Consider the following 26,816-nt stretch of genomic DNA (forward strand, 5'->3'; position numbering starts at 1 on the left):
TTTTTATTAATTTTTTAGAACAAAATATTAAGGTATAAAAAAACCTTTTGAAAAATGAATACTCAATTTAAATGATTTTATATATGCTTTTCATTCACATTATTTAAATTGTACAAAAAATAAAAGATTAAAAAAAAGTATGGATAGGACATATCAGACTCAACAAACTTGAAATTAGTCTAAATATAAAAAATCTCTATTTCCTAAGGAGAACAATTTTTTTCAAGTCGTCTTTGGCTTAATCCACCACTTTTGCTCATAAGAAACACAGGCATAATCACCTGGTACTAAGTATACAGTTGTTACAGGGATGTTTCCAAAATCATGAATGAAAGCGAAATCTTCATCAACACTGCATAGCTTTGCACCTATCTAGAAAAAAAAAAGCAACATTTATTCCGTTTTACTTATTTTGTCAAACATGTTTTTTTAAAGGCATTAAAAAAAAATTGTAAGTCCAAAATAAAACATTACTTTTGAGGATGATTCCACACAAATAAAAAATCTATTCGAGTTTATCAATAAAAAATTGTACATATTTTTTAAAGATGATAAAAGGTATATTAAATATATATATTTTAACCTTTTGATGGCCAAGTGGTACAAACTGATGGAAACTACGTGTTCCAGGTATGGTATTTGCAGTATCCAATCATTCCTTAAGAGTGTTTCTCACCAAAGTTAAATCTTCTGATGATATATAAATGAAATGTACACCTTCAACGTTTTCATTGCAATATTTGAGCATTGCTTGTGGAGATAAATATGATTACCCATATCTCTTTGCAAGCTTGCTAGTGTTGCTAAACGTTTGACTGTACCATCTATCCCATCACAAGGTTGCTTACCATGACTAGATGCAAAAAAGTTCCATTTAGCAGAAAGACCAAAATCTTCAAGATGGAAACAAAGATTCAAAATATTTTTACAATTCTTGTATTGACCTGCACACCCATCCGAAAAGTATTCAATATTTTTTATTTGAGGTAGATTTGTTTTGTTATCATTGCTGACAACATCAATAATTTTGTAAACCATGTTCACACCATGTATCATATCATCTGAAATAATACAAAAAGATTTGTGATTGAGAAAACCTTCTTTTTTGAAATAGATAATCACAGGATGTAGTGTACATTGTAAATTTTCCAATGAAAGCTTTGTACTTCATCCTGAACTACAAATTTATAGTTTTCTGAAAAATCACCCAGAAATAATGATGTTAACTCATTCATATCTTCCTTTCTTGATCTCAGGTATGATGCTTGATTCTTAGGTAAATATGAGTGTGGTCAAATTTAGTCAGTTTTTTTACATACTAAGTCAATGTATTCAGGCACTGGCTCTTTGTTATGTGTTAAGTTTGACCTATCTGTTGTTGTCAACTGATCAAATTCTACTTCATCGTCATCTTCAAACTCTCCAATTAAATTATAAAGTTTTTCACCCAATGCATTCATAGTTGCTGGGCATCTTTCACATTTACGCATCATACAGTCTTTATTAGTCATGTCACATACAATATAAGGTAACAGTTCTTTATATGTCACACCAAGAGGATGTAAAAGCAGTTTTAAATTCTGATGAATAGCACAGACACATACTGAATGTGTTCCTGAAGCACCAGCAGTAATACACCATTTTTGTCGCAATGTGCAAAACCTTGAAAACCCTATTTTTATTTCTGGGTTCATGGTTTTGAAAGCAACAAACAATTCCTTTAAATTACATAATAGCAAACGTTTTTGCATGTGAACATTTTTCTTTATGCTTACATAATCCTTTTTACCAGGCATTATACGACTATATTCATCATCTTCATAAAAAGACTTGACCAGTTGAACTGTTACATTTGGAAGAACTTTCCCTAATTTAGGATTAGGCATGGCTAAAATACCTTTTTTTAATGCTAATTTACGTGCAGTTCGAGCTACATAGTTTGTTACATGTAATATTTCAGAAACTATTTTTATTGACCAGTCAGTTGGAGCAAGTGTTGTCAGTTGTATTTTTTTAGATGTTGCTGTAGACTCTGCAATTTTATTAGCTTACAATACTATCATGTTATCAAACAAGTTTGCCTTTTCCATATACTCATTACCGAAACCTGACTGTTCTTCAAAACTTTCTTCTGGTATATTAAGGGAAGTGGCTACTTTTTTTTTTAATGGAGGTTGTTAATGCTGTCAATTTTCGTTTACTTTCTCTAATTTTACCTGACTTATGCAATCCTTTGACCTTAATAGGAGATATTTCAGCAACTGTAAAGTGTGTATTTACACCCTCTTTTTTATTTTGAATGGATGTTTCACTAACAATATCAAAATCTTCATCATTTTCACTCATACTTTTTGATAAATGTTTCATAACTTTACTTCGATAGCTTGGACACAACTTTTTTCCTAGTATAAGATTTAAACCTATGGTTTCTGCTTCTAATACAGTATGCATTGTAATCACACGTAGAGATGCTGAAAAGAAAATGTACTATATTACTCAAATACTATAACATTAATTATACTATCATTATAAAACAATGAACAAATCCTAATAAACAACTTATTAAGAATGGCATTACCCATTAAAATGTAAATGGATAAACTTTTACCTCTACACGCTTTTTTGTGAGTCAGAAATAGATTACAGCAACTTTTCTGATTACACTATTAACATATCTCACTATTAACATATCACGATGATGTGTGCATATACTAGTAATTTGTTCTTCTTTCAAGTTTGTTCGTTTTACAAGTAATTTAAGATCATTCCTGTCAATATCTTCAATCACATTTCTTACTTAGGTATATGATTGTTTATAACAAGCTCCATAATCATTTACAAATGAACAATTGATTTTGTTATCCATATAAAACTATAATAAGGAATTATAATCTAAACACTTAAATAGAAGAAATCTTCAATACAATATTCCTAATGAGCAAAGTACACTTGAACACAAACAATATGATTAAAATAAAAATAAAGTTATATTTGTAAAGAACATTTGCTTGAACAAATAGCTATTAGTTTTAATAGACATACTTTAATTGCCTAATTATCTACTAATTATTGTCAATTCTCTACTAATTATCTACCAAAAATTAGGGTGAAAGTAGATTATAACTAAATATAATTATATTTAGTTATATAATTTAACAAGGTAATATTTATTGGATATTATTATGTACACTTGTCATTTTATAACTTAGTTTATTGATGAGATAATCACTATTTTATTACAATAAAACAAGCAATAAGAAAAAAAACATTACATAATATTATTTAATTTAATTACATAACTACTATGTAATGAAAATAACAATGCAAATGACATAAGAATTATGTAATGAAAATAACAATTCAAATAACATAACTGTTATGTTATGAAAATAACAAATTTATATGTTTACAAAACATTTAACAATATTTTGTAACAACTTTGTAAAAATTCAAATCGCATAACACACATTCTGTTGTTTTTTTAATCAACTGACTTAAAATTTGATTAAAAACAAATATAATTGTATTTAGTTCAAAGCCAAAATGAATTTGCTCACTTATTTTTTTTTTTAATTTTTTCAGAAAAATTGAAAAACCAAAACATCAATAACTCCTCAGCAAAACATAAGGCCAAAATAAAATTGGTTCGTAAAGTAGATATAGGTCTAATATTTAAGAAAATTAAAACCAAAAGTTTTTTCTATCTGTCAGATTTTTTCTAGAGTTATAGTTGTCAATGCTCTTTTTTATTATAATTAGATGGTGCGTTTTGTAGATCTTGAAATAAACTATATTTTGTCGTTTTGAGAGATACAAATCTATAATTTTCAGATTAAACAGGATTCAAACTCCTTTGGTACCAAATTTTAGCTTTGCAAAATTACTACAACAGGGGCGGATCCAGAGGGGTTCAAAGGGTGCTCCAGCACCCGTCAACTTTCAACAAACAAAGTTTACTATTTTGTTGCATTTTTTTATATATAAAAATTAAATTGTTAAAATATTTTATTCAACTCAAAATTTGCGATTTAATTTTTTGTGAAGGATGTCGAAAATAGTTATCTTTGTTGTTGTGTTAGCGCTAGCGTATTTTATATATATTTATGTTTCGACTAGGAAATTCCAGTATAGTCGCTTTCTGATTGGCCTGCTCCCCTCAGAATTATTTCTGATTGGCCTGCACCCCTCAGAAGCTATTTTTGATTGGCTTGGTTTCTTAAGCTAATCAAAACTGGTTCTGAGGGGTGCTGACCCAATCAGAAAGATCTCTGAAGGGTGCAAGCCAATCACGCATAAATCAGAAAAAAGGGTTTTCACTAAGCTTTTGGTTAACTCGTAGGTTAAGTGTTCTAAACATGGCGGATTCAATGCTTCAAATTATTTTAAAATGTATTTTAGATGAAAATAGGGTTCAATCAAAAAAGGTATCGTTTTTATCTAATGTTATTGTCAAAGCTCATAATACTATTAGAGAAAAATTTTTGTTTAATGAAAAATCTAAACTAAGTGTATTGCATAAAATATGCAAAGTTTCAAATATACAGTTTCCCATCTCAATGATTTCGAGCAGAAAGCGATTTTCAACCAGTGAGGTAATAACTTGTTTCTTAAATAATTATATTAATTTAAAAATAAAAAAACAAACAAAATATTTTTATGTGTGTGTGTGTGTGTGTGTGTGTGTGTGTGTGTGTGTGTGTGTGTGTGTGTGTGTGTGTGTGTGTGTGTGTGTGTGTGTGTTGATTAATAGTTAAAATAATAGCAAATAAAGAAATCATATATAACTTTTTTTGCTTAAACATTTTACTACAAACTTATTTTTATTTTAAGCTGAAAGATGTGTAAAATTTTGTCCTAGGTGCTTAAAATTTAAAAATATATTTTTCTAGTAAAATTTTGTTCATGCTTAAGTATAATATATTTATATCATATTTCAAGGAGAAAGTAATCAATTATGTTATAACTTATTTTATGTTTGAATAATACCAAAATTACATTTAGTAAATGATTTACCAGTAAGCTATTTTATGGCTTAAAATTGTGTAATAATTATTTTGTGGCATAACATTATTAAATTATGTTACCTCGCTCATGTTAATTTTTTGTTTTTTTATTAGAACTTCTCCAAACGGAAACTGTTTATTTAATGCTTGTTCTATATCATTAATTGGAAACGAATCTTTGTCAGAATACTTTAGATATTTGACCAGTATCGAATTATATACAAATGCAGATTTTTATTCAAACCATCCAATTGTTTTTTCTCAAACTGATGTTACCAAATTTCGAAGAACTGATGAAAACACAAATATATTATATCATAGTATTAATAATTATTTTTAATAGTGAGTTGTAATACAATTGTGTTATAATTGCAATATAATGTGCATGACGCAGATGTTTTTAGAAGTTAAACTAGATGGTTACTTTATATATTTCTAAGTTTCTGTTTAAAAATCGTATTAGAAGCAAAATTTGGATAGTTCCATTGAAACTAGATTTTTATTAAAAGTTTCTTTTATCAGTTCTACATTTTGTAACTATTCTACTAGTTTATTTTAGTTTTCCTACTGTTGAAATATGGTTTTAATTTAGTAAAGTTTCATGATTTGAAATTTACTATATTAGTCATAAGCTAACAGTTTAGAAAAAGAAATTTAGCACAGTTATGGTAAGAAATTTGTTTACTTTTAACATTTCAAAACTGGGTTTTATTGTTCAATTCTTATGCCATTCCTAGTTTATGTTATATGCCATAAAAATAATTGTGTATTCAATGTTTGGGTTCACGAAATTAAACCCCGTTTATTCGGCAGGCGAGAGTAATTATTTTTATTATCATTTTTATTAGCTGTAACTCTGTTATTGAATTGTTAATGATATGAAAGTCAATTACTGCTAATAAAATTAAGTTGCTGCATTATTTTGCATACAAAATACTATTATTCAATGTTTGGGTTCACGAAATTAAACCCCGTTTATTCGGCAGGCGAGAGTAATTATTTTTATTATCATTTTTATTAGCTGTAACTCTGTTATTGAATTGTTAATGATATGAAAGTCAATTACTGCTAATAAAATTAAGTTGCTGCATTATTTTGCATACAAAATACTATTATGGAAATAAAATAGATATGTTTATAAGAATTGTAACCTTTCTTATCTGATTATTTAATCAAAATACAGGCAGGTTAAAGGGTATAAAAAGATGGGCAGACAGGTAAAAGACCCAGAGGGATATAGCCTTTTCTTTTGTTAAAAGAGAGGTTGAAAATTTAAAAAGTTGATGAAAAATATAGTCAAACTACGTACGTATTCGTTGCCTTGAACACTTCTTAAACAAACTTGTACACTTTTGGGTGACTCTCTCCCCCGTACTTTATAAAAGCCTTTTTTTATGACCCCCCCCCCCCCCCTTTGCAAAGCGTGCGGAGGGGGGGGGTAATGAACAAATCTTCGCAGTACATACTTGCTCAGCACCCCTCAAAAAAAAAGCTAGATCCGCCCCTGTACAAGCACCTTATAAGGGTAATAGTAAAAGGACGCATTTCCGGCACTTTTTCCCCCTCATTTTTCAGTCAAAATCTAACAAACTTTAAGTTGCTGTAATTCTTCAAGGAATAAAAAATTTTTGAAAAAAATTCACAGTCTTTCCTAACTTACATCTTTACACTTTTGTGCCAAATTTCAGCGAATTTGGTGATGTAGGGTGCAACCCTTTGTTTTTTGAAAAATTTTTACTCCTCATTGATCTGTCCCATCATTATATCATTATACTGTTCTAGTTTTTTAAGTTTTTTCAATCGAGTTGTAACACTTCCCAATCTTTTAAGAGCCAGATTTCTGTTGGTTGGCAGTTGAACAACACCCTTTTTCCACGGCATTCTGGTTTCATAGTAACCTTCGGTTTGATGCAGTTTTTCGCTGAAGTCTTGGTGGAACATTGACTCAGTGTTTGTGTTTGATAATCCAAGTACTTCTAAACCACACATTTGCTCGAACTCATCGCGACCAGTTTTCAATAAGAAAGTTTTCTCAAGACCAGAACTCAATTGTGTTCGTCTCCCAGAAAGAGTCCATCCCAACATAGTTAATTCGGCTCCTGGATCTTTATCCGGATTTTTTCCGAGAACTACCGGCTCCATGGTTTTTATACGTTGATAATCAGCAGCACCGAGTATAATGTGAAAAGGTTGAAGTTCGTCACTCCCTTCATCATCGTTAATTTCAGTCTCCTCAGTTTTGCAAAATGGTTTTTAACATGCTTAATCATCGGATTGGGTAAAAAGGTGAGTGTTTCCTTTTCTGCTTTGGTGCATTCGACTTTAATTCGAAATTCCGGTGTCGTCGTTGATTCTAACGTAACGTTATTTATTTCCACACGCTTGTCCACCGTTCCATAGAGCTGTTCAATGCTTTTATATTCCTTTTGTGTAGGTTTCAGCTTTAGTTTTGTTATCAAGTTCGTACATATATAGGAACTTCCAGCACCCGTATCCAACATTATCCTTGCTTTTTCACCATTTACTTTTGCGATCACTGTTGGGTGAATAGTTGTACTTGTATTAAGCACAGCAAGTACATGTTTTCTTTTTTATTTTCCATTTTACCATCCATTGTTGCATTCCCATCTTGACAAATGGAAGTAGATGTAAAATGCGGGTTCTGGCTCATTGATACTTTTCCATAGTTAAGGATGCGTGAGTGAACATAAGAAGTATAAAAATAATCATGTTATTTTTGTACCCTTTAAGATGCCTAAATTTTTTTAAGAAGTTAATTCAATTTTCTTACCATGTGATTTAAAAATTTCTTCTTATTTAAAAAATGTTTATAGCGAGAACAAAGCGTGCAGGTGAAGTGAATGCGTTGTTTGATCTTTTGTTCAAAAATATGAGGATGATGTGTTTGCGAATAAGTAAAGAAGGTATAAGTGTGAGAACAAAAACAACGATAAATTTAATGTTTGAGGTGAATCTTTTTTCAGATCGTTTTGATGAGTACGTGTTTGAATTTGAGGAACCGTTGCATGTAGGTGTTGAGAGTTATGTGAGCAAGGTGTTTAAAACGGTGAAAAATGGAAGCGAGTTGACTTTGTCGATTTTGAGTGCGGGAAGTTTAGAAATCTCCGTGAAATCTTTAGACCAGTTTGCGTATAATATTAAGGTGGCGACGGAAAGCGTTCAAAACGTGAGTTTGAGTGAGCGCTATTCTTTTTGGTCGAAGAGAAGAGTTTCGGCTAGTAGGTTTAGTGAAATGTGTAAGATGGTAAAGCCGGCATCGGAATTTAGAGTGTGTTTAGAGAAAGGTGTGTTGATATTTTCAATGGAGACAAGCGGTGTTATTAGTGAGAGTTTTAAGTTTGGAGAAGAGAGCGACGATAAGAAATTGGATTTGGTGCGTAAGTCTGATCAGCTGTATCGGGTTTCAAAAATCGTTTCTTTTTCGAGCGTGTTGGATGTGTATGTGGGAGACACGTTAATGATTTCGTCTGAAGGAGAAATAGGAATGATAAAGGTGTATTTTCTATGATCCTGGTAAATTCTATGATTTTTTATTCTTGTTGGATAAAAAATTTCTTCCATAAATGATTTTTTTACAAGATGGAGCCTAAAATGGGTATGCTATTGAAGGGTGAATTTGGACCGAGCAGTAAGCCAAGACCGGAGAATTGTTCTTCTTCTCCAGAGCCAATACGATCGTATGCTTTTTTATTCTTAGATTCTTTAGAATCCTGGAAATTCTTCGAATTTTTAATGTAGAGCCCATCGCCTTGAGTGTTTCCAGCCCAATGGTTTAGGTATATACCTGATCCTAATCTGGATATTTTTAGTCCTTTTCCGTCTTTTTTTAAGTAAACGATACCGCGTCCAGCGATTTTGTCAACCATGGCAGAACCGGCAGAGGCTCCAACACCAGAGAGTAGTCCAGTGGCAAGATCAGGGACGACTTTTGTGGCGATGGTACTTCCGATCATACCTAGTAAAGGTAAAAGGGCACCGATGAATCCACCTTCTACTTTTGCGTTGTGCATGAGTTGTTTTTTGCTGAGTTTGAGGGTGACGCCTTTTCCAGCTTTATAGGCTTTTGCAATTTGGTTGAGTTGGGTTTGGGTGACAGCAAGAACATGTTCGCCGTTCAAGTCTTGATGAGTGAGTTTTATGCTGGTTGCAGTTTTATCATGCAACGCTTTTTTAATTTTGTCGGCTTGACCTTTCGAAATGTTGAGACTGATCTTTTGATACATTTTTAATAGAAAAGGAAATTTTTTTTTCAGATTCTTTGATTTAGATTCTTCGAATCCGCGAATTTCACAAGTGAAATTTATCGACTGAAAGCGCTTCCGGAGAAAAGATCGTGTAGAGTGGATGAGATTTTTTCTCTGATGTGGTATCTGATAATGATGTCTTCTCCTCTAAAATCGATCAAGTGATCATCTTGATCAACGATTTGTGTTTCCATTCTTGAAATTTTGCTGACAACGATGGGAAGGTAAATCAAGTGAAAAGGTTTTTCAACAATTTTGGTTCCGGGTTCAACTTGTGGGTAAAAGGAGTAAATGTCGTTTGTTGTTCTTCCGTCTAAATAAGACGAGCCGATAATGTCGTTGGTGACTCGAATGACTGCAGTTTCTTCAATTCTCACGATGTTTTCAGACTCGTAAGTGTCGATGACGCTTGTGACTTTATTAGGGTCGACAGGGTCTTCTTTTTTTTCGACGTAGGTGTATTCGTTTCTATCGAATCCGAGGAGCGAACCTATGCTGTTATTGACGTTGAAATCAACCCAGTATTTTGTCGTTGCTGTAGGTTTTCCAAATTTTAATACGGCTTTTAACGAAGACTCGTTTGCTGTAATGGTGACTCCGTCTACTCTGTACAAGTTTCCTGTTTGTTTTTGCATTTCATTTTGAAGGTACTCGTTGAGCTGGTTGATTTCGTAGGATCCTTCTTGAATGTAGATGGTGTAACTGTTCGATCCAGCGTTTGGGCTGTATCTGAAAACGTTATTTTTAGAGGTGATGTTGGGGTAGCTTCGATAGGTTTCGAGTCCTACAAGAGCCATTTCGTACTGTTTGTTTAAATCCAGCTCGATGGGTCTTTCAAAGTATGTTTTGATGGAGCTGTTTGATACGGTGGGAAGATCTTTTTTAGATTTAGCAAGCAAATAAAATCCAGACATGTTTTTTATACGTTTGGAAAATAAAAATCGTCCAATCCGCTTCGGTATTTTCCATGGTCTTTTTTGGAGGACAAATCAATGACGGCAAATCCGTGAGGTTGAGACCAGCAATACTTGCAAAACTTTTTAAATTCTTCTTTTTTCATGTCGCTGGAAACGTGATCTTGATAAATGTGGTTGATGTTTTTATCGTCCTGAGGAAAGAGGCAAATAAAGTTGGCATTTTCTCTGATGGTTTTTCTTGGGAGTAAGAAATAGTTTTGAGAGAGGTAAAAGCAGTCCACGTTGGAGTGTCTTCCTCGGATGTAATATTTTTCGTATTTGTTTTGTTTGGTGAGTTGCAAATCGTCAAAGATCATTAAATTGTTTTTGGTTGAGTTTAAGGATTCAGGTTCAGGCACGTCTTCTTCACTTTCGAAAAATTGGCATTCCATGTCTGTTTCTCCGTCCCATTCTTTCGATATTTCATCAATGACGTCTTCAGGACTGGAGTTTAGCTTTTCAATTTGGCTTTGAATGTTGAATAATTGTAGAATGAGTTCTTTTGGTAGTTTCTTCTCAAAGGCTTTTTTGAGTATTTTGTATTCGGGTTGGAAAAGGGATTTGCCAAAGACTTGCAAGTGGTTATAATCCAACCATCCAGACCTAAGCAATAAATTGAGCAGCAAGGTTGTTTTTCCGCAACCAGACTTTCCGACGATGATTCCTCGAATGCTTCTTGGCAAAAGCTTGTTGTTGTATCTTTTGGTTTTTCCGATATTCCATGACAAATCAATGACTTCCATTTTGTATTGAGATAAAAAAATATTTTTCTTGTATTTAAAATGTACTGCGTTAAATGCAAAAGAGAAACTGAAACCATTCACTTGAAAAAGGAGATGACAAAAAACAATAGACCTATGTTGAAAGGGACTTGCGACTCTTGCGGAACGACCAAATGCCAATTTATTGCTAAAGAAACAAAAGGAGGTGATTTGGTCGAATCGATCAATAAGCTGTCGAGCAAAGTGAAGCTTCCGTGGGCAAAATTTCCAGGAGAAATGCATATTCCTGGAAAAAATCAAAGATATTTCCAGGAATCCAAAGGATTCTAAAAAAAAAAAATGCCTCTGAAATGGACGGACCAGCTTGCAGAGGAGCTTTATAAACCTGTCATTCACCATTTTACAAGAAGAAGGGTGATTGTGAACGACATTGATGAGATATGGGCTGCAGATTTGGTCGATATGGAATTGTTTTCAAAATTCAACAACGGTGTAAAATATTTGCTCATGGTGATTGACGTGTTTTCAAAGTATGGATGGATTTTTCCGTTAAAAAGTAAAACAGGTCTTGAAGTGGCTGAAGCTTTGAAAAAGATATTCCAAGAAAGAAAGTGCATCAAATTGTGGGTAGATAAAGGAAAAGAATTTTACAACAAGCACGTGAAAGCGTTAGGTGTTCAATTGTACTCTACTGAAAACGAGGAAAAAAGTTGCGTCGTTGAGCGATGGAACAGAACGATGAAAGAGAGGATGTTTAAATATTTTTCAGCCAACAATACCAATAAATACGTCGACGTTTTGGATGAGATGGTGAAAAATTACAACAACACAAAGCACTCTTCCATCAAGATGACACCAGTGGAAGCCAGCGATGAAAAGAATAAAAATAAGGTCTGGATGAACCTGAATGGTAAACAGAGGGAAAGAACGTCTCCAAAATTTTCTATGGGTGATCAAGTGCGAATCACAAAAAAGAAGTCTCATTTTGAAAAGGGGTATACGCCAAGATGGACTGAAGAAGTTTTTACCGTATCAAAAGTTCAGTATACGGATCCGCCCACGTATAAAATCGCTGATGCTAACGGTGAAGAAATTCAAGGTACTTTTTATGAGCAGGAAATGCAAAAGACGCACCAGGATATATTTAGGATTGAAAAAATCGTTCGCAAGACGAATAAAAAATCATTGGTCAAATGGTTGGGATATCCAGACTCGTTTAATTCGTGGGTGGACAATAAAGAATTGATCAGTTTGCTTTCGAGTGACATTGGTCATTTTCTCAACAAAATAAATTTTCAGGTCCATTAAAAAATGAACAAGATGATGGTTTTGTTTGAGCCCTTTATAAATGAGTACCTTAAGACGGAAGATTACGAGGAGTCGTATTATTATTCGCCTTATGAAAAAAAGTACCATTACAAGATTTACAGCTTCGAAAATGCTTTTGATTTCACCATTATTCGTCGAATGGATGAATGGGAGTTGAAAATAAAGTGTGGAGGGATTCGTTTTGAAAAAAGTGGCATGCAACGGGAGGATGTATTTGAGTATGCTCGAAGAAAAATAAATAAAGTCAAAGAGCAATCAAAAGCGTCGGATCCAAAAATGATCTAAAAAAATTTCTTTCGCATTAAAAAAGATGAATTTCGTGACGATTGAGAATTTTGACAAGAGCAAATTATTGGCTAAGGAGATTTACGCAGCCACAAGACCCATTCAGTATCAAAAGGTTCCGTTGTATTACGAGTATGAAAATGGAAAAGGTCCTTTTATTTTAAGAACACCCATTTTGTATTCTTTAGGTGTGTTTGAGAGTTTAGATCCAAAGACAAAAGAGCTTACGGGTTATTCCATGTCTTTTGTTGTTCATGACGATAAAAACGACATAGAAGAAGAAAAGTTCATGGAGGTGATTGAAAAAATAACAAAATTTCTTCGAGAGCAAGTCATTCTTAAGACACCCTTGTTGAAGAAAGGAGGAAGAACTAAAAAGTTAATGGTTGAGGATTTATCCATTTTAAAGAAAAAGTCAGAAAGCTCATCTTCCATATTTTTCGGAAAGCTGTATAGAAAAGAAAAGAACATTACTTCCTTGTTTAGTAAAAGGGAGAACAAAAAGCTTGTAAAGGCAGATCCATTGGAGTATGTTCGTCAAAGGTGCTTTGTCATTGCGTCTTTAAAAATTGAAGGCGTTTTTATTGGATCGCAGATCGAGTCCATTCAAGTCAAGCTTCCAGAAGTGGTCATCACTAAAAATGCTCCTGTTTTGGTTCAAAGCATTATGAGCGATTTGGATTTGGGTGAAATGGAATCTGATGAAGAAAAATAAAATGAGTTAAAGAAATTCTTTTTTCATATAAAATGATGCGTGTCGAAATTATCCATTTTCTAATTCAAAACGGAGCCGATGTCAACGCGCGAGATAAAAGCGATTAGACGCCTCTTCATTTGGCATCTAAAAACGGTAATGCCGGGGCTGTAAAAATTTTAATTGAAAACGGTGCCGATGTGAACGCGCAAAACGATAAAAAATGGACTCCGTTACACTTTGCATCTCGCGAAGGTCATCTTGCCGTCGTCAAATTGCTGTTACAAAACGGAGCCGACGTTAACACAAAGTGCAACAGCAAGTGGAAACCACTGACCATAGCAGCTCAAAAAGGTTATGTCGAATTGGTCGAATTGTTGTTGGAAAACGGGGCCGATGTGAACGCGCAAACTTACGAAAAATGCACGTCGCTGCATTTGGCGAGTATGAACGGTAATCTAAAAACTGTCGAATTGTTGTTGCAACACGGGGCTGATGTGAACGCGCAAAATGATCATCGAGTAACACCGCTAGACATGGCATCTCATCGTAACCATGATGAAGTGGTCAAATTGCTGTTGGAAAACGGAGCTGTTCTTTGAATCACTGGAGATTTTTAAATTTTGCACGAATTTAAAAATGATCAACGTCGAAGGAATAACATTGCCAAACGAGGCCTTGACCAACTTTCAATTGGAAAAAGCTGCTAAACAGTTAAAATTAGAAAACTTTCGAGGCGTTTTTGAAAGAGACACATTGCCGAAAAAACCGAGAATAAAAGAATGTGGGATTGTCAACACTGGGGATTCGAGCACTGGAGGGTTTCATTGGGTGTGCTGGTACAAAGACGGTGATAAGAAATACAGCTTTGATTCATACGCTAAACCTTCTCTTGTCGAACTGGTTGACTACTTAAAAAGCCCCGTTTATTACAACAGCGAAAGAGTACAGTTTGGTCATACCTCTTATTGCGGTCACTTGTGTCTTTACGTCTTGAAAAAATGGGATGAAGGTCTTGACTTTCAAAGCATTATTAATACCTTGTGGTAAGGCAAAAAAAAATAAAATCCGAGACATATAAAAATGATTGACAAATTTGGTAGATCAGAATTGGGTCGTTATTTATACAACCCTTATTCAACCTCTCTTTCAAGCGATCTGTATGTCAGGACAGATGGAAACAGTACCATCATTGCAGACTTGGATTTCAACTCTCACAAAATCATCAACCTGGCAGAACCGACCACTTCGCACGATGCTGCCACCAAAAATTACGTGGACACGCACACCGGTGGAACTACTGTGGGAACCGCGGACTTGGATTTGAATTTTCACAAAGCGATCAACTTGAACGAGCCGACCAATCTTCACGACGCCGCCACTAGAAATTACGTCGACGTCAGCTCAAGCATGTGCGTTAAAACAGATGGAACGAGCACCATCACTGCTGACATGGATTTAAAAAACCACAAATTACTCAATGTGAAAGATCCGACCACTTCTCACGATGCTGCGACAAAAGCGTATGTGGACACAAAAGTGGCATACAACAATATCTTTTACACGGACATCAACATGACTTCACACAAATTGACCAATTTAGCCGAGCCCACTTTATCCTCAGTTTCAGCCACCAAAAATTACGTGGACACGCATGCGTCAGGAGGAACTACTGTGGGAACCGCGGACTTGGATTTGAATTCTCACAAACTGATCAATGTGCTCGATCCTTCAAACGCGCAAGACGCTGCGACAAAAAGTTACGTCGACTTATTGTTGCAAAAATCGAGTTTGACCAGTGTCGTTCCAGGATCCAGTTTCACCAGTTTGGGTTTTAAGTCTCAGACGTTGGCAGCGGTAACGACTGCTCCTGTGTTTTCGTTTTCTGGAAAATCTGGAGTGCTGAGAAGATTGTGGCTGGCTTTATACAGCATCTCTGGAACCAATGTTTCTGGTCAAGTTTTTATTCGAATCTTCACAGACGGAGAAATCAATGTGGGAAATTATGTAGAAGTGACTGACGGAATTGGAGTGGACCAAACAGGACTTGCTCCGGATAAGCTTTTTTCCCCTCTCGGAGGATCGTTTTACGTCAACTCTTTGCAAGGATGCAACGCTTTCAACTCCAATTCTTTGGGAGGATATTTCACGTTGGACATGCCTTTCAGAAACGACGTCTCCATTCAACTGGTCAACAAAAATGCCTCAGCCATCACGTAATGGATTCAACCGTTCATTTCCACTCTTGCTTCCATTCCTGCTTCCATCCCTCTTTACAAGCTACACAGCACGACGTTCCGATATTTAAACACAACATATGGCAGCGAATACGTTTTGATGAACACCAACGGGAAAGGAAACGGAGTCTTTCTCAAATACATCAAGATGCACATCATCGGCTCTTCTGGAAACTGGTGGGAATCCAGAGTCAGAATGTATGATGGAAATTTGCCTCCAGGAAACGGCACCGTTCTTACTCCTTGGACTCCTTACAACACCAACAATTACACCTACTTTCCTGGTTACGACGCTGACAGCACATGCATTTTTTCCTCATCTGGACTGGAAGATTTTTATTTGTCTTCGTGGAACGGATCAAACATCACCTCGTTTAACAATACATCGACGGGACTTCTTTACCAATCCAATGCTTCCATCGGTTCCACCACCACCATTTCGTTTTACTGAAATTTCGGAGAAGCAGACTCCATGCCCAGTGTCGCAGCCGGAAGAAGGCTCGTCGTCACTCTCAACTCTGGAGACGCACAAGTCGGTCAATCCGGAAGCTTTTACCTTCTTCTCGGACAAGCCTATTATTATGCATAAAAGGATCTAAATAAATTTCAGCACAAATGAAAAATGCCTGATGTCCGTGAAAAATCTGAGATTTTTATGCAAATAATGAGCATTAAAAAATGTAAAAAAGAAGAGGAGGACCTCGCAAAAGAGAGAAGAGAAAGATTGAGAAAAAAGTTTCCTTTACTGTTAAAAAGATGAGAAGAATCATTTGTATTGACGAGAATAAGTTGAAAGGCACCGTTTATTTTAACGATCATTTGGATCATCCTCCTAGACGGCTTTGTCGTCGTTCCAGATGTGAAATATTTGCTCAAAGAGATATTAAGTTGAACCGTTTATCCAAACAGACGATTGTTTTTATGTTTGGGATTAAAGTGGATAGAGGTGTTGCTTTGGTGAATTTGAGGCATGAGCTAAATTTAAAGCTGAATTATTTCAACCACTTTTTGCTTTTTTCAGAGTCTGTAGAGAACATCTTCATGGAAATTTATAACAGAAGTGACAAGGACGTCGTGATTAAAAAGGGAGAGAGCCTTTGCATCGTGAATTTCTTTTGAGTCCTATCCAGGGAAGAAATTTTTTTTATTTCTCCTTAATAAAAAAATGGATCTAAACAGTTATAAAGAAGTATATCCAGTTCTTCCATCAGCTCCAGTGGATGATGGACACGTTTACCGTCTTCAAAAAATAAGCGAAATCCAAAAAGAGATGGACAACGAGAGGAAGAAGCGAGTTCATCTCAGCAAAAAGTACCATCGCGTTTTCAGGATCATTTCGAATGTGGACAATACGATGCAAGGTTTATGCATAGGATTGGGTGCGACTGGAATTGGTCTTTTGTCTACGATTATTGCAAGTCCAGCAGCGATTGCGTGTGAAGGGGTGGCTATTGGAATGGGTTTTTTATCGATTGTCGGAGGTCAAGTGAACAAAAGAATGGCTTTGAAAGCGGAAAAGCATGAAAAGATAAAAGTGCTGGCAGAGTCAAAATTGAACACGATCAGCGAGCACATTTCCAAAGCGTTGATGGATAATAAAATAAGCGATTCAGAGTTTCAGTTGATTCTTGGCGAGCTTCAAAAGTTTAAAGCGTTGACGGAGGAAATACGAACCAAAACCAAAAACGGAATAGATGAATTGGCTAAAGAGAACTTGATCCAAAAAGGTCGAGATGACGCGATTAAAGCGTTCAACAATTTTTATAAAAAATCGAAGATTTTCCAGGGATCCAAAGGATCTAAAAAATCGTAGATTTTTTAGATCCTTTGGATCCCTGGAAAATCTACGGATCTGAAAATTAATTTCTATCGTATTTTAAAAACCATGTCTTTTTTTAAAATACAAGACCCGAACAAAAGAGATGAAATTGTGAGAGAGATTAATGACAGAAGAAAGAGGATTTATCAGAACAGCATCAACGACAACATTTTAGATGCAAATTTTCAGACGGATGTGGGAAAGCTGTTTAAACCTCTTATTCAAAGCAACGAAAAGACGCTCAAAAAGATAAAATCCGAGGTTAAAAGCGAGGTTAAAAACGAGGTCAAAAACGAGGAGGTTAAACCCGAGCCTTTTTTAGAATCAACAGGATCTATTCTTCCTGAGGGTGATGATCCTTTAAAGAGTTTGTTTGATCTGGACACAAGAGCAAAATTTAAAAGAAGCTTTACGAACAAGTTTGAATTGAGCAAAAGCGATGGACAATATATGATTGGAAAAATGGGAGTGGTGTTTGAAGGCAACGATATGATTGTTGGAGGTGAAAAGTATGAAGGAACAAAAGGTCTTTAAAATCTCATGACCAATCCAAACGTTTCAAAGGACGTGACAGCAGAAGATGTGGCTAATTACTCGAAAATTTTAGTAGAGAGTGACGCTGTAAAGCCTGATACGAGACACAACAAGCCAAGAGCTTCAGAGATTGAAAAATACAATCAACTCATCATCCCTATTGAAAACGAGCTTAAATCTAACAAGCCTGATATAGAAGATTCTATTTCAGCTCCTACTAGTTACGATCTTCAAATGCTTGATAAAATGCGTGCTGAAAAAGAAAGGAAAGAAAAAAAGAAACTGTTGAAACAGAATTATCTAAAAGCCCGGGAGGAACTTGAAAAAGAAAAAGATAGTCGTGGGATTGAGAATTACAATTATACTAAAGATTTAGTAATAAAAGCGTACAAGAAGAAAAAAGATCGCATAGAAGAAGAATACAAGATGAAAAAAGGTTTAGGAGTGATCGTTCTTCCTAGCGATCCGAATGCGTTGGTGGAAAAGCTTGAATTGAGCGTAGCTTCTTGTCGTGCTGGGAATACGGGATCGAGAAATGAAGCTGTGAGCATTTGCGATGAGCTGTTGAGGCAAAAGGTGATTAGCAAAAACCAGTACAAATCGATAATGAAGTCCATCGAGAGCAAATAATTTTTTTTCTCGTATTTAAAAAATGATCATTTACAGAAACAGATATGTTAAGAAACACGTTGTTGGAGGAAGTGGAATCATGGACACGTTGCGCCATTTTTTAAAAAGAGCAGCAGCATCGGGCGCGTCAAGAGCAGCGTCTAATTTAGCTGGCAAGATTGCAAAAAGCGAGTTGGGAAGAGAGGCGATTACAGCTGCCAAATCTGCAGGGAAAGAGTTGACTTCTTCGGCGATTGCGACAGCGAAAGATGTGGCTATCGACCAAGGCAAAAAGGCGCTAGAAAAGTTGTATGCCAAGACTGGAACTCCTAAGAATTCTTTCCATGGATCTGAAGGATCTAATCCTCAAAAAGTTTCAAAAGTTCCGCTTACTCAAAAAAGCAAAGACATTATTTCCGGAATGGTTGGTCCATCAGCTCCAAAGTTGAGCAGCGATTATTCCTCTCTTGGAGGGTCTCTGTCCATGAAAAACGCCATCCGAATCCAAGACCTGGTAAAACTGGGAAGAGGGCTTAAAATCGCATGATGTCTTTGCAGATGAAATTTTTTTTTCTTTGATATAGAAAAATGGCAAATTCAGATGTTTTAGACATTACAGAAGAAATCATCATTGATGAAGATATTGAGAGATATGAATTTCACGAATATGAACCGGTCAGCACCAATTTAAACACGTCCGGTGAGATAAGAATCAACATTGAGCAGCAAGATTTGTTCACGCGTCCCTGTGATGCATACCTTTTGGTGGAAGGAAGACTGACAAAAGCAGACGGTACTTCCTATGCGGATGCGGATGTGGTTACTCTTGTTAACAACGGCATCATGCACCTGTTCAGTCAGATTTCTTATCAGTTGTCGAATCAAGAGATTGAGACCATATACAGTCCAGGTCAAGCCACTACCTTGCTGGGTTTCCTGAAATATCCTGTAGAGTTCCAAGTGTCGGAAGGAATGAATCAGCTGTGGCAAAGAGACAGCACTGCCCTTGCCGATCTTGTAAACAACAGCGGCTTTAGCGCAAAACAGGATTTCATCATTAAACAACCTGCTGATAAAGGCACCTTTTCATTCTGCATTCCTTTGAAGCACATTTTTGGTTTATGTGAAGATTACGAAAAAGTTCTTTACGGATTCAAGCACACGATAACCCTTTTAAGGAAGAGCGACGTTGATGCCATTTTTAAGAGTGCTGAAACAGCCGCAGGAAAAGTAACCTTGAGCAAACTGTCTTTGTTTATGCCTCATGTCACTCCCTCTGTTATGGCCAACAACCGTCTTTACAAACTCATCGAGTCCAAAGTGGACGTTCCGTTGACGTTTAGATCCAGACAGTGCGACACCATTGCCGTTCCAGTGTCCAATATGTTCAGTTGGAGGTTAAGTGCTAGATCAGCCAGTGAACGTCCGAGGTACATCATTGTTGGATTTCAGACCAATAAAGACGGCAGTCAAGATCTAAACCCTTCCGTGTTCAACCACTGCGATTTGAAAAACATGTATGTGACCTTAAACAGCGAAAGGTACCCTGCTGTGGATTACGACTTGGCCTTTACAAACAACAAATTTTCAAGGGTTTACAGAGACGCATGCAAGTTTGACAACAAGATTTTTGGAATAAGCGAAATTGTCGCCCAACCGAATATAACAGCGCTGAACTACAGGCACAATTGCCCTATTTTCGTTTTTGACGTGAGCAAGCAGGCTGAGAGGTTAAGATCGACCGTGTTGGACGTGCAAATTAAAGCCACCTTTAACGCAAACGTTCCTGCAGACACTCAAGCCTTTGCCGTGGTGATCTCCGACAAGCTGCTCAGAATCAAATCCGACGGAAACAAAATGAACGTTGTGTATTAGGGATAAAAAAATAATTCCTTAATAAAAGGATGATTTATACGAAAAAGGATTTGAAAAATTTACTTATCGAAAACGGCGTTTCCAAAACGTCAAAAAGCAAAATGGGTTTGGCGATAATTGCGGCTGAAAATAACTTGATCGACAAAAATGCGATGATGGAGGATGTCAAGCCGATAGATTCCAAATACGAATGGCTTCGTTTGATCCGAAGCCATCCCGTGGCTGTAAAAATGACGCACGCTGAAACAGGAGAAGTGATCGAATATGGCTCTCTTTACAAAGCGATGAAAGAGACGGGACACAGCAGCGGTTATTTTGAGAAGCGAAACGGAAAAATAGATGAAAAAGGAATTAAGATTGAGGTCATTAAATAAAATGACGTTTTACCCGTTTTTTCTGGAGTGTAGCCGAAGAGAGCCTGATGCAAAAAAGAAAAGTCAGCTCGAGGCTCTTGCGTTCAAGAATGAGAGAGGCTCGTTCAAGATTCCTGAAGTGTACAGCGATGAAAAAAGAGACGAGCTTTACGCAATGTTGTGGGAAGAAAAGGAGGATGACTTTTCGCGGATGGAGAAAAAAATCAAAGAGCGCAACAGAGAGTGGGTTCATTTGAGCAAGCAAGAAAAGCTGAGAGCGATCGACAAACGCGTTCTTGAAATGGACTGCGATTGGGAAGAAAAGAAGAAAATGTCAGCAAAAATGAAAATGGACACGATGCTCCAAAAATATGAATATTTTCCATTTGCTGAAAAAAAAATTGAATTCGAGTAAAATCATGACAAAATGTGACAGGTCCCTCCGGTGAGCAACTTTGGGAGAGTCGATATGGATTTAGTCTTCCTTATGTTTTTGACTCTTTCGGAAAAAGGGTCTTGATTCAAACGGATGAGTATGGACATCAATATGTCGTTCGTGTTAATAACTTGGGTCATCAGTATGTGGAAATGCTCCATGGTCATGTCAGCGCCATCACTTTTTTTGAAGAGCCTGGAGATGACATTGACTTTGACGAAAATGGTGAAAGGTATACCATATTAAACGATGGACTTATTGAATTTATGATGGATAAATATGGTCATCGCTATCATTTATTTGAAACAAGACTTGTAGTTGAATACATACATGATATACCATATGCAATCGTCTTGAACGAATCAGGGGATCAAATTGTTATTAATGTTCACAGTTTAACTGGAGATTCAACGCTTGGTGATGAGGAAATTAGTATTGAGTACAGAGATGGCAATCACTATCTTGCCAGTTTCACAGACCCAAATAGTCATGAACAGATTTTAAGCCAAAAACAGATGATGAAGTTTATGGAAGTGAAAAAAAAGACTTTGAAGACTAAGAGGTTGAAAAAAGGTCTCATTAAAGGCAAGCGCAAAGTGTGATCCTTTTTTGATTCTTTTCGAAGAATTAAAAAAAATGAATTCGAGTTAATTTCTTAACATTTTTAAAAAATGAAAGATTTGGTACCTCAAGACTTTGAGCAATGGGATTCAGATCGAGTGGTCGCTTTTTTAAACACTCAATTTCAACTTCTTCGATTCAATGGAACAATTGGTCAACAAATTGGTTACGCAAGACAACTCGGTCGTTGGTGTCGAATGCATCCCAATGTAAAAGCTCACAACGGTCATGTCATGTACTGCAATGAAAAATGCAAATGTCATTCTTTTTAGATCCATGGCGACAATTCCGCTGAAGAATTAAAAAAATTGAATTCGAGATAAATAATTTACGACAAATAAAAAAGATGGAGGTTATTGACGAAACTATTGTATTTGATGAATTGGGCGACAAGCTAATCATGGAATATGTGGAAGATTTTCCTCCTACAATGAATCCGAAAAGTTTGATAAAATTCATTCACAACGCTAAAAAACTTCCTAAGGAATCTCGTGAAGCCTTTAATGAAATGATTCGAAGCATGAAAATAGAAAAACTTATGGAAATTCGAAATATGTTCTTTAATTGGGATGACTGTAAATTTATAATTACATATAAAAATGGCTGCGAAATAACAGAGCTTATTAATAGAACTGATATAGAACGAGAAATTAGAAGTGAAAAAGACACACTTTTTAAACTCTTTGATAATGCAATTTTAAACCATGAAAAATCTGGAATAGATTTTATTTTTGATACTCCAAAGAGTGAAACTCAACATTATGAAAGAACTTCATATAAAGATTGCGAACATTCTTTTTGCTGGGGTTCATGTCAAAGATAATTTTTAAGATCCTTTAGGTCCATTGAAATCTGCGATTTTTTAATTCTTTTTGAAGAATTGAAAAAAAATTGAATTAAGAAGAATAAAATCTTTCAGTAATAAAAATGCATTACACAAAAAAGGAATTAAGAGAGTTGCTGAAGGAAAATGGTGTAAAGCAAACATCAAACAATTTGTTGGCTTTGACCATGATCGCGCTCGAAAACAATTTGCTCAATAAAGACGAATTGATGACGAAGGTGAAAGAAAGAAAACCTGTGGGTAGACCAAGAACGCGTAAGCCAAAAGAGAAAAAGCCTGTCGATCCTAAATGGAAAAAACTTGTTGAAATTAGAAAAAATCCTTTCGCTTACAAAATCACCCATGTGGAGACAGGTGAGGTGACTGAATACAAGTCTCATTACCAATTAAGAAAAAAAACGGGTCATTACTGGAGATACTTCGACAATAAACATGGCTACCAAATAATTAAGTCGTAACGTGATTTTAATTTTGTTGAAAATTAAAATTCTTTTTGATCACGGCAAAAATTGAAATGGGTTAAAGAATTTTTTTATCTCTATATAAAATGGATAAACTTAATATGAAAGCGTTAAAAGAGATGGCTAATGACCGAGGTGTCAAAGGCATCTCAAGAATGAGAAAAGCTAAGCTCATTGAAGCTATAAGAGCAACAAAGCCCATCATTGGGTATGGTTCTGCTCGTAGACGCACGACTGAGGCAAGACCGTTGCCTGCACCGAGACCTGTTTCCAATGACTTGATTTCGTTCGGACCTTCTCGCTTACAAAATCGAGTGACAAGAACTGAACCATCCATCCTTGACACACCTGTTGCCGATTCAACAAACGTCATTACACCCAAACCTGTTCCTGCTCCTAGACCTGGATGGCTTTCAAGAATTGCAACGACTGTCTCCAACGGTTTTAACCAAGTGCTCACTGCCATTGATCCCTACGTTCCCGAATCGGTTAAAAATGCAGTGAGCAATGTGGGGAACGAAGTGAAGAGAAAAGTGGACTCTCTCAAATCAATGGCTCTCAAAGCAATCGCGCGATCAGCAGTTTACAAGCCACAAATAAAGTTTGAGTTGACTAATCATGCGATAAAACACGTCACTGAACAATTTACTTACACCCCCTCTGTTCAATATGAAGACCCTGAAGCCTTTTTAAACATGATCAAAGAGGCTGCCATCAAAGTTATTAAAAAAAACACAAAAACGAACCTTGTTTTAATCTGCGAAATGGTGCGTGTGAATATTGCTACTGGAGAAGAAAATCTTCGCACTGTGGTCTTCGCGTCTATATATGAAATTATTCTCGAATCAACAGACAAAGGAGAAAGCTTTAAAACATGGAAAGAAAGAATTCTTGAAAACATGTCCAACTACAACAAGGAAGGATCCAATTGGAGAGTCAACAAAATTTTAAGAGTAGAAGTTAACATAATTGATTGGATACCTTTCAGCGGTTCTTCCTACATAGAGCTGTCTCCTAGCTTAAAAAGTAAAAAGGCGATCATCAACATGAAAAACGATGACAATCAATGCTTTATGTGGAGTGTCACCAGGGCGCTTAACATAAAAGAAAAAAACGGTGAGAGAATTGATGAAGACTTGATTCTAAAATCTAAAGAGCTCAATTGGAACGGAATGGAATTTCCTGTTTCCCTTACTCAAGGTATCAACAAGTTTGAAGCGAATAATCCAGATATTAGCATCAACGTCTTTGGGTACGAAGAAAAAATAATCCATCCTTTACGAATATCCAAAATTTTAGATCGAAAGCATAATATCGATTTGCTGCTCATTTCAAACAAAGACACTAACCATTACTGCCTCATTAAAAGCTTAGGTAGGCTGGTTGGTTCTTCAGTAACAAAAGGAAAAAGAAAACAATATATTTGCAGAAATTGCATGCAAGCTTATGACCAAGAAGAAAAGCTTCAAAAACATCAAGAAGACTGCTATAAGCACATCTCGGTTCGAATTGAACTTCCTAAAGAAGGAACAACAGTTCAGTTTAAAAACTACAACATGTCCATGAGAATTCCGTTTGTGGTCAATGCCGACTTTGAATGTTTCACCAAACCCATCGAGGACAACACTGAATATAATAATAAAGAGTCATACACCAAAAAATACCAAAAGCATGTTCCAAGCTCGTTTAGCTACTTCATCAAATGCTTCGACGAAACCATTTACAAGGGAAAGCCAGTCATGTACACAGCAGAAAGCAAAGAGGATGACGTGGCTCAAAAGTTTGTCACCAGGCTTGAAGCAGACCTTAAAAAGATTTGGAACGACAGCGATTTACTACAACAACAATGGAAGGAAAATCGAATAGAAACTGATGAGGACAAGAAGAAGTATGAAGCTGCAACCGAATGCCACGTTTGCAAAAAGGATCTTAACGGTGACAAAGTGTGGGATCACTGTCATTTGACTGGAAAGTACCGTGGAGCTGCTCATAACAAATGCAACATTGATTATCAAATCCCTAGTTTCATACCCATTTTTTTTACACAATTTATCCGGTTACGACAGTCATTTGTTTATCAAGAAATTAGCTGGAAAAGACGGAAAGCTAACTTGCATACCCAACAATGAAGAAAATTACATCAGCTTCTCGAAAAAAATCAAAGTGAGAGACTATATCGATGAGAAAGGCAAACCAAAAAAAGTATTGAAAGAAATGAGGTTTCTTGACAGCTACAGATTCTTACCCTTCGGTTTAGACAAACTAACTAAAAATCTAACCGATGAACAATGCATAAACGTTAGAGAATATTATCCTGAAGATAAACAGTTCAACTTGATAAGAAAAAAAGGCATTTACCCCTATGATTGGGTAGACTCCATTGAAAAGTTTTCCGAAACGCAATTACCACCCAAAGAAGCCTTTTATTCCAGACTAAACGATAAACACATCACTGATGAAGAATACGCGCATGCTAAAAACGTTTGGAAAGTATTTGGATGCAAAACGTTTAAAGAATACCACGAGCTGTACAACATCTCAGACGTACTCATTCAAACTGATGTTATTGAAAATTTTAGAGACGTATGCATAAAATATTACGAACAAGATTCCACCTGGTATTACACCTGTCCTGGGCTCGGTATGCAAGCTTGTTATAAAAAGACTGAAGCTAAAATAGAACTTTTTAGCGATCCTGATATGCTTCGCATGACACAAAAAGGAATACGCGGTGGAATCAGCATGATCTCCAACCGTCTTGGAACTGCCAATAACAAATACATGCAAGACTATGATCCTTCACAACCATCGAAATTCCTCCAATACCAGGACGCCAACAATTTGTACGGATGGGCCATGAGCAAACCTCTTCCCGTTGGAGGATTCAAATGGATGAATGATCTTGAAAATTGGCGCAACATGCCTTGCTTTCTAGAAGTCGATTTGAGCTATCCAGATAAGCTTCACGATTTACACAATGACTACCCTTTAGCACCTGAAAGATTAACCATTGGAAAAGTAGAAAAGCTGGTTCCTAATTTAAACAATAAAGAAAAATACGTCGTCCACCATGAAAACTTAAAACTCTATGAACGAATGGGATTAGTCATCACCAAAATTCATCGAGGCTTCACCTTTAGAGAAGAACCTTGGATGAAACCATACATCGATTTCAACACCAAAAAAAGAACAGAAACACCCTTCGAATCTGATAAGGAATTTTTCAAACTCATGAACAACTCTGTCTTTGGAAAAACCATGGAAAACATTGAAAATCATGTTGACGTTAAACTTGTCACCACTAAAAAAGAAGCCTTAAAATTATCCAAAAAACCTCAATTCGAAAGCTTCACAATTTTTGATGAAAAATTAATCGCGGTTCACATGAAAAGAAAAAAGCTGGTTTACAACAAACCTGTTTACTTGGCAATGAGCATCCTCGACATCAGCAAGATTTTGATGTTTGAACACCACTATGACTACATGAAGCCTAAATACGGTGATCGCGCAAAATTACTCATGACCGACACTGACTCGTTCTTTTACGAAATCGAAACAGAAGATTTTTACAAAGACATTGCCGATGATGTGCTTGAAAAATTTGACACGAGCGAATTTCCTAAAGACCATCCTGCCATTCAAAACGTTGGCTTCTAAGTGGGTGAAAATAAAAAGGTTATTGGCATGTTCAAAGATGAGGCTGCTGGTAAACAAATTAAAGAGTTTGTTGGACTTCGACCCAAGCTCTACTCTTACTACATCCCTAAAGAAAA

General features: G+C 35.9%; 2 protein-coding genes and 1 pseudogene across 3 annotated transcripts; 2 read left to right on the forward strand and 1 right to left on the reverse strand.

Annotated features, from left to right (window-relative positions):
• LOC149889651 (uncharacterized) lies at nt 1-3,135 on the reverse strand (annotated as a pseudogene). The gene is made up of 3 exons (XR_016451829.1): nt 2,609-3,135; nt 584-2,471; nt 1-372 (listed from the first exon to the last, which is right to left on the reverse strand). The product of XR_016451829.1 is annotated as an uncharacterized LOC149889651 (transcript).
• Nucleotides 3,136-4,126: 991 nt separating this feature from the next.
• On the forward strand, nt 4,127-5,823 carry LOC149889652 (uncharacterized). Its single transcript, XM_090086511.1, is given in 3 exon segments — nt 4,127-4,552; nt 4,554-4,592; nt 5,118-5,823. Coding segments are annotated over 3 exon segments (462 nt in total). The 5' UTR covers nt 4,127-4,355; the 3' UTR covers nt 5,344-5,823.
• A 13,473-nt stretch (nt 5,824-19,296) lies between these two features.
• LOC149889653 (uncharacterized) lies at nt 19,297-20,328 on the forward strand. The gene has a single exon (XM_090083915.1). It carries the CDS (start codon nt 19,297-19,299, stop codon nt 20,326-20,328), a length of 1,032 nt encoding a protein of 343 aa, XP_089940041.1.
• Nucleotides 20,329-26,816: the final 6,488 nt, after the last annotated feature.

This window comes from Hydra viridissima, unplaced genomic scaffold (genome assembly GCF_058129835.1).
Source record: "Hydra viridissima isolate aposymbiotic clone 2 unplaced genomic scaffold, HvirCarnegie_v1 scaffold_4, whole genome shotgun sequence".
Lineage (NCBI taxonomy): Eukaryota > Metazoa > Cnidaria > Hydrozoa > Anthoathecata > Hydridae > Hydra > Hydra viridissima.